The 8,729-nt window shown below is 44.4% G+C and overlaps 1 protein-coding gene across 3 annotated transcripts; it reads left to right on the top strand.

Annotated features, from left to right (window-relative positions):
* The first annotated feature begins 1,741 nt into the window (after positions 1 to 1,741).
* Usp51 (ubiquitin specific peptidase 51) lies at positions 1,742 to 8,275 on the top strand. 3 transcript variants are annotated; one of them, XM_006256768.5, is made up of 4 exons: positions 1,742 to 1,770; positions 2,505 to 2,591; positions 3,208 to 3,402; positions 4,141 to 8,275. In XM_006256768.5, exon 4 carries the CDS (start codon positions 4,157 to 4,159, stop codon positions 6,245 to 6,247), a length of 2,091 nt encoding a protein of 696 aa, XP_006256830.1. In that variant the 5' UTR covers positions 1,742 to 1,770; positions 2,505 to 2,591; positions 3,208 to 3,402; positions 4,141 to 4,156; the 3' UTR covers positions 6,248 to 8,275. The 3 variants fall into 3 exon arrangements, with proteins under 3 accessions (XP_006256830.1, XP_038955725.1, NP_001101722.1); XM_039099797.2 differs by lacking the exon at positions 1,742 to 1,770 and adding an exon at positions 1,774 to 1,898; NM_001108252.1 differs by lacking the exons at positions 1,742 to 1,770; positions 2,505 to 2,591 and having other exon boundaries at positions 3,327 to 3,402; positions 4,141 to 6,374.
* The last annotated feature ends 454 nt before the right edge of the window (positions 8,276 to 8,729 follow it).

Below are 8,729 nucleotides of genomic sequence, written 5' to 3'. Positions count from 1 at the left end.
TACTGGTGTGTCCCAGGACACACCCCCTCCTGCAATACCCATCAGCTCAATTGAATCACACCAAAATTGGCCCCTTAGGTTTAGGCCATTCATCTTGAAAGTTGCCCTTTATGAATGACTTTAATGAATCCAAGAACACAGGAAGCAAATGATTGCCAGGTATGACCCCATACTCCTATCACCCCTGTGCCTGGAGAGAGAGGCCTGTGGGGTCAAGGGCAGCTTGGACCACACAGGATGCCATCGCCTCCAAGAAAGAAAAGAGAAAGGGGGCTAAATCCTTTGCCTTTAAAGAAATATGACTCTTCTCACCCATGAGCACAGTGTAAAGACTTGGCAAATGTAAAACTGCCTACTTCCATTCATTCTGCCAGGTCTCATCACAGAGCATAGAAAGATCTGACCCAGCAAGCAGGGTGCCCACCTTGTACACGTGCCACTGATGTAAAGTGTGTGATTTGCTTACCTGGGACTCTGGAACCCTCAGACTGAAAGAACATGACCATTTCTTGTTTTCCTCACACCATGCAAGCGCCAGGTTTGCTTTCCTGGGACATGGGGCTCTGTGGTGTCAGCCACTGTTGTCTTCTGAAGAAATGATGTTGCCGCGTTAGCCTGCCTGTGTCACGATGTTGTAAAGTGTGGACAAGAGGGATGTCTTTAACTTTTGGAGGCACTGAAGATTAGAGCGCACATGGGGAGGACTGCAAGTCATGTTTGTAATCTGTGGCTCCTCAAGTGGTTGCTGATCTCTGAAGAAATCATGAGGGGCCCTGCTGTCTACCTCTCCTATTCCTTTTTATTTGGACAATGCCATGAGATGTTCATATGGCTGGAATAACTTATGCTTTCAAGTCACACAGCTTCAGAGCTCAAGAAGAGGAAATCACAATTGTGAACCAGCCAGGTCACACAGGATCATCCTCCTGCAGTAAGGGCATGAAATGCTAGGTGTCTCAATATTGTCTTTACAAGTTTAAGTTACCTAGAATCTACTAAACCCCTTTCTCTTGGAAAGGCTCGCCTCACACACCATATCATACAATGTAATGTTTGCAGTGTTAAAGTGTGGTGGACATCCCGCCAACCCTCTAGGACAGCAGAGAGTGTTAATTGATGCAAAGTCTTTGACACAACTGTCCTCAGACCCCAAAATCATGGCATTTCTGGAGACCTGTTTACCAGTGTCTACACATCTAAACCATTTTTTTCTTTGAAGCAAAATTGTTCTTACACACATCACCTTTAATGGAGTGGACACTAATTTGGCGGAATCACAAAGGAGTGATTCAAGGAACCAATCAAAGCAGCCTGGATATGAGCAGTGTGCAAGCAAATGTGAATGCCAAGTGAGACTGCACTCTGAGCAGTGTGCAAGCAAATGTGAATGCCAAGTGAGACTGCACTCTGTTTTAACACACACACACACACACACACACACACACACACACACACACACACACACGAGAATGTGAAAGAGACAGAGACAGAGAAACAAAGACTGAGAGACATAGAGAAACAAAGGATGTATAGGTCCTGACAACAGCCTATTGCTGAAATGTGGTCAATTTGTATTTTCTATTGTTGTACAAGTTTGGTTTGATCACCTGAAATTACAGTTACATAGTTATATTATTTAAATTTTGACAATCTTCCTGCTTCCCTTGTTCCAGTCACAGCCATTTTAGAATGTCTCTCTCCTTTCTCAGAATGTGAAGCTTCTGTTTAGAACATCCATATTACTTGGATACAGGCAAGTCTGTTTGAAAGGTGGGTGCCCTCTCTGTTCCTTTGGGCTCCCCTTTCATACTACTTAACTGTGTTTTTATTTAGTCAACTCGGGATTTTGAGACTGAAATGTGATTTAGACCCTTCTAGGACCCATTCAGGAGCTACTGGTAACTCATACCTCAATGGGGAATGGGAGGAATGGAATGGAAGGCCCAGAAGAGACACGGCTTGTTCTTTCTTTCATCCCTCCCAACCAATAGACTCAGCAGGACATCTTTGCTTAGTGTAGACATCTGGGGATGTTTAGTAGGCAGAGACAGGTTATGTTGGGAATATAACTGCTTCCCCAGCAGCTCTCGTTGCCATGTCAAAGGGTATCATAGGTTGTCCTTGTGTTCTGAGAGCCCCCTCCCCAACTCTCCTCACTTGTATGGTATGAGAGGTCTCCCTTAGTGGATAGCTCATTGTATCTAGGTATAAAGGAGGGGGCATCTTACAGGGAGGCCAGAATCTTGGGAAAGCCCAAGTCTGTGGTATGAGTCCTGAAAGTTATAGGTCCCTGTGGTCTTTCCCCATAGTCCATGTCAGCTGTGGCCCCTACCTCCCCTTTGAGTTGATGTCCTGAAGTCATTGAGTTAACTCTGGGAGAGCAGACCCAGGTTGTGATGGGGAAGAGTGTTAGGTTTCAATAGGAAGTTTTTTTTAACTGATTCTGAAATAACGTAGCTAATATTTAGAGATACATTTTCCTGATTCCAATCTTTTCTTTATAGGCATCTCTCCTAATTGTTTTGTAACTATATGTGTTAATACTCTGGAGGTATCTTGGTGAAAGACTTCTGGGATCTGGAAAGTTTTTGGTAAGGAGGAGCCCAGACTATAGAGCAGGCAGATCCCCTTTTCGGGGTTCTTTACACATTCACCCATAGCAGTGTTTTTAAGTGTGCTGATGCCCTGCAATGTGCTACCTACTGGTTTTAACCTGAACACTGAGTACTAGAGTTACTAATGTAAAGGATGCGAGAACATATATGCTGCAACTCCATGTAAACATGTTAGCATTATTCTGCCTTTGACTGATGAACTAAGGCTGAAAGTGTTTATGGTTTTCCCCTGTAGAAACAGCAAGTTGCTGGGCTGAGGTCTATTTCATCCTGAATCATATGCTTATTTTTCCTCTCCCCGACACTCAGAAATAATAACCTCTCCACTTTACTCTTGCGATTTTAAATTTAAAGCTTCCGTAGAGAACACTGTAGAATTTGCCATCTTGGTAAATCCCTAACCCTACCTTGGTTAGTTTTGTTGCTGTTGTTTCAGGGTTTTTTTTTTTTTCCTTTCTATTTCTCCACCCCCCCCCCTCGGTAGAGTGCCATAAACAGGTGAAGCCTAAGCCTTCCCAAGATCTTTTTCTAAAATCTGTGGCTGTTGTTACCTCTGGTAGAATCTCTTTCAGGAAGGGGTTTTTCTGCCTAGGGGGACAGCGGTGCCATTCATCCCTGTTGGAGGCCTGATTCCGGGGCTGGGGGCCCATACGTGGAGAGGGGAGGGGCCAGGGGGCGGCCCCCTTGTGACCAGCCCTGAAGAGAGGTCAGAGAGAAGACTGGCAGAGGAGCGCCTGGACAGCAGCAGCAGCTGACTTTCTAGATCAAGCGCGCCTTGGGGCCCCAGGTAACAAACCCAGACCTTTTTACAAATCCGCGGGCTTGGGGAGCTGCCGTGGTTGCGGGGAGGGAGCATGCACTTTGGGGGTCGCGTACTGTGGATGGGGGTGGTCACGCGTGAAGGGAGTCTGAATTCTGGGGGAAACCCTAGGAAATGAGAGGACAGGAGCCAGAAACGGGGTGTGAGGGCACAGGCACGAAAGAGCAAGAGAGGGCGCTCGAGTGTGGCACACAGCAAGTGCGCTTAGGAGTAGAGGCTGGAAGCATAGGTAAGAAAGGAGCTAGGGGACACTTTCGTCCACTGAGTCAGTTTTTTCCAAAGATAACCTCCTTTCAGCCATATTTAACATACACTGTTGACTCAAGGGGCTTAAAGATGCAAGGAAAGAACGCAGAGAAAGGTGCGCCAAACCCAGGCTGCACAGAGCGCCGAAAAGACAGCGGGTTATGCCTTTTAAAAAGAGTTGCCATCCTTTCCACCCTAAAGCTCAAGCCAGTCCCCTTCTCCCCTTCCCCGTACCCACAGTTCTGGCGGCCTTTGGAGCAGGTAGCCGCGGGCTCGGGTTCCGCACGCCACGCGAGCCCCGGTGCAGGGGCGGAGCCGCGGCCGCGCGCGGGGCTCGCGGCAGGGGGAGGGGCTGAGGCTAACGGCACCGCGGCCATGACGCCGGGCTGGCCGTCCACACGAGTTCCTGTCTCCCTCCACCCATAGTCATAGCTCATTCCCAGACGCGTTTCTTCCCAGGCTTGGGAGTGAGCCGATGGCCCACGTTCGAGAAGCGTCCCGGTCCTCCCGCTCCGTCGCCTGTTGGAGTTCGGGAGGTGGTCGAGGAGCCTGTTTGGAGCAGGCGGCTGAGAATGCATCGAGAATGGAGCAGACGATGCGGGGTACACAGGGAGCCCAGGAGATGAAGCCGGAGCTGTGGCCGGAGCCCAAGCCCACGTCGGAGAACTTAACAAGTAGGGGCAGTGGCAGCGATGAGAAGGTGCTCCCTTCTATCCCGGCTGCTTGTCACACCAGCTCCAGCTCGGTTTGCCCGCGCCGCAAGCCCCGCCCTCGGCCCCAGCCCAGGTCCCGCTCCAGGGGAGGGCGTGGGCTCAAGGCCCCACCCCCGCCTCCCGCCAAACCTCCGCCTCCCCCGCCAGCGCCGCCGCCACCACCCCTGCCCAAGCCGCGGCCGGTGGCCTGGCGCAATTCCAGGCGTAGACCCAGGCCTGCACCCAGACCCCAAACACGGAAAAGCTACCCTAGTGACCCAGGCTGCTCTGGGGACTCAGATGGCACAGAGAACAGGTTACTGGAGGTAGGGTTTGATAAGGGTCCCACAGGCTGCTCTCATGTAGAGATCTTTAAAGTAGCTAAAAACTGGCGGAGGAACCTGCGGATGATCTATCAGCGTTTCATTTGGAGTGGAACCCCGGAGACTAGGAAGCGTAAGGCAAAGACATGCATCTGTCGTGTATGTAGTACGCATAAGAACAGACTCCACTCTTGTCTGTCCTGTGTATTTTTCGGATGCTTTACTGAGAAACATATTCATATTCATGCAGAAACTAAGCAACACAATTTAGCAGTAGACCTCTACCATGGGGTTATATATTGCTTTATGTGTAAGGATTATGTATATGACAAAGATATAGAAAAGATTGCCAAAGAAACAAAAGAGAAAATTCTGGGACTCTTAATGTCCACTGCAGGAGATATGTCTTATCAGCAACTAATGGCATCTGAGGTTGAAGAAAATCAATCAATCTGTGAGTCCAAAGAACAGGAGACCAGTTTGGTAAAACCCAAGAAAAAGAGGAGGAAGAAGACAGTGTATTATACTGTAGGCCTCAGAGGGTTAATTAATCTTGGGAATACTTGCTTTATGAACTGTATTGTCCAGGCACTTACCCGCATTCCACTACTGAAGGAGTTCTTCCTTTCGGATAAGCACAAATGCATGATGACAAGCCCCAGCTTGTGTTTGGTCTGTGAGATGTCTTCACTTTTTCAAGCTATGTACTCGGGGAACCAAAGTCCTCATATTCCCTATAAATTGCTTCACCTGATATGGATCCATGCAGAGCATCTAGCTGGGTACAGGCAACAGGATGCTCATGAGTTTCTGATTGCAATATTAGATGTGTTGCATAGACACAGCAGAGATGATGGCATCGAGCAAGAAGGTAACCTCAACCACTGTAACTGCATCATAGACTACATCTTTACAGGTGGCCTGCAGTCCGATGTCACCTGTCAAGTCTGTCATGGTGTCTCCACCACTATAGACCCATGCTGGGACATTAGTCTGGACTTGCCTGTCTCTTATACCCCAGGGAGGGCTGGCAGCACAGGCCAGAAGCCACGAGTCATCTCACTTACAGATTGCCTGAAGTGGTTTACAAGGCCCGAAGACCTGGGAAGCAGTGCCAAAATCAAATGCAGTCGATGCCAAAGCTACCAGCAATCTACCAAACAGCTCACAATGAAGAAATTACCGATTGTGGCCTGCTTTCATCTGAAACGGTTTGAACATTTAGGCAAACAGAGACGCAAGATTAATACTTTTATCTCATTTCCTTTGGAGCTAGACATGACACCCTTTTTGGCCTCTACTAAAGAAAGCATAATGAAAGGCCAGCCATTAACGGAGTGTGTGCCAATTGAGAATAAATATTCTTTGTTTGCAGTGATTAACCACCATGGTACTTTGGAAAGTGGCCATTACACCAGCTTTGTCCGTCAGGAAAAGGACCAGTGGTTCAGCTGCGATGATGCTGTAGTCACTAAGGCTACAATGGAGGAGTTACTCTATAGTGAAGGGTATCTACTGTTCTATCACAGGCAAGATATAGAGAAAGAATAATCTTACCCAGAATGATACAATTTCCAGACCAAAATTTTAAAAAGTTAAACAAAAAAAGAAAAACAAAAAAACAAAAAAAAAAAACAAAAAAAAAAAACAAAAAAGAAGAAAAAGAAGAAAAAATAATAAAAGTAAGAAAAAAACAAAAAAAAGAGTAAGGATCCTGAAGAGACTCACAACACAAGCCTACCTGGAATGGACAATTGTAAATGCCATTACATCAACAAACACCTCTTAAAGAAACACACAAATCTACCTGGAGTGGATAATGACCATATATAATAAGTGACACTTTGGCATAAAGGAACTATTTTACCCTGTCCCATAAGTCTATGGGAAGACATTGAATTTTCAATCAGTGACCATTAGCCTTAAGAACTGGGGGGTCAGAGGGAGGGGAGGAGAGGAGAGGTTGAAAAGGGTCACATAAAGCAAATTACACGAAGTCTCAGCATGGAGAGAGGGGGATCTTCTCAAATTACATTTTATTTCTTCAAAGATATTATGTTAAGTGGGGGGTATATTTTAAGAAAGGAATTTTTCATTGTAGTTATAGTTTTAAGTGCAAAAGAAGTCTGGAAAAAACCAAATATTTTAAACAAAAAACTTTAAAGCTTTAAAAAGAAAACCATTAAGAAATACTTTTGAAGGATTTAAGAGAACATTTTAAATGTTAAAAAGTTAAGTTAAGTATTTTAGAAGAAATATTTTTAAATGTTTTTTAATTTAAAATGATTCCAAATTGTTAGTATGTGAAAATAGAGTATTTAGAAATTTTTACAATTTAAGATGAAAGATGAACATTTATAAAATAGTGAAAGAAAACACTAACTTAAAAACAGCAGAGGTAAATCTTAGAAACTGAAAACATTTGGATTCTAAATATTTAAAACATAAAAATATATGCATTGGAATAACCAAAATTTACAAAAAAGTATACCTATAATAATTTTAAAAGTAAAATTTCAAGGTATATAGAATAAAATGAAATTTCAAGTTAAATTCAGGAAGGGTGGTTTAAAAGAAGCAAGTTTAGAACCCTTCAAGGAAACAGCTAATTGGTTTTAAAGATTTCAAATTCTTTTAAATATTAAGAGAGAACCTGTAAATTCAACTGCAGAGATTTCACTATAAAAACAAACTTTAAGTTTAAAAACAATATTCTCATACAAATTGACACCTGAAAAAAAATGTAAATAAGATCGTATTTGAAAGGTGAAAGTTTTATTTTGTAATTAAGCACATTGAAATATAGATGGATATAAGATATAAACCATAGAGAATGAGAAGACAGATGGTTTGGGAACTATGTATTTTTTTAATCTTATGTCCGTTGCAGATAACTCTATTGGAAAAAAGTAATGCCATCAAGATTTCTCCCATTTAGAACTCATTATCCATATACATCTTTAGCTTCTGAAAGAAGGCTTTTAATAATTTTGTGGCTTAGAGAAATTAGATCATAACTGTGAAGTTTTGGCTTTTGGTGTTTTAGCCCCATGGTCTGACAGAGAAAGTGGCAGGGACCCTTAACTGAATAAACTCCCACCCTTTCTGCTTTCAGTCTTTTGCCTCGTGGGGAGACAAGATATTTTAATTTCTACAGTAGAACTCTGAGTTTGTGTTTAACAGTCCTGCAAATTCCTTGTCCTGCAAATTCCTTATCCTTCTTCATGCCCACCCACCCATTCTTCTTTCCCTGTATCCCACACTTCCCTGGCCTTATCCCAGCCTGCAAGGATCCTTTCTTAGTGTATATCTGGTGACTTCATTCCTTCAAGACTAACTCACAGATGACTTCTCTGGAGCTATCCCTGGATCCCCAATGCAGGCTTTAATTAGATAGTCCCCATCCCCATCTCTCCTACTGTGCCTCCAAAGTACTTCGTCTATACCTCGATGAATAGTACTTATTCGACTGTGATTCTACTGTAGCATTGTGATTGTCTACCTCTCTGCACCAGACCCTGAGAGCAGAGGGACAAGCCTTATTCACTCTTGCGTTAATAAATGTTATTGAATGCAAAAGCAAGTTTCATTATTTTTTCTGTTTCCCCTGTTAGGAATATATTTTCCCACATTTCACTAAGCTTTCGTTAAATGGCCAGTGTTATAATACAATATGATGAAGGCTGTATTCCCCCAGAGACAGCGTATGAAGTGCTCCTTAGCTTTTTGGGGAATAGCTTAACAAAGGATCTACTCACTGAGGGAATAATCAGGAGTTGGGAGGGGGAGCCAGGAATAATAGAGAGAAAAGCACCCAGCCCTGGAAGACTGGATGGACAGTGGGGACCAGCAGCTGAAGGAGAAGCTGAGCTCTCTGGTATGTATATGACAACATCCCTATCACAGTTTCCCACACCTTCCCACAGTGTGGCAGTGTGGCAGTGTAACTTACCACTCCACCACGGAGTTTTATATCACACTCTGTGTCATGACTGTGCAGCAGGAAAGTGACATCTGGTGGCTGAAGTTTGTC

Source organism: Rattus norvegicus, chromosome X (assembly GCF_036323735.1).
Source record: "Rattus norvegicus strain BN/NHsdMcwi chromosome X, GRCr8, whole genome shotgun sequence".
Classification (NCBI taxonomy): Eukaryota; Metazoa; Chordata; class Mammalia; order Rodentia; family Muridae; genus Rattus; species Rattus norvegicus.
Note: the sequence above shows the minus strand (reverse complement) of the source record. Positions and strands in the feature narration are given on the sequence as shown.

Excerpts from the sequence above, each read along its gene's own strand:
- Usp51 (XM_006256768.5), top strand. The coding sequence starts at position 4,157 with ATGGCCCACGTTCGAGAAGCGTCCCGGTCCTCCCGCTCCGTCGCCTGT.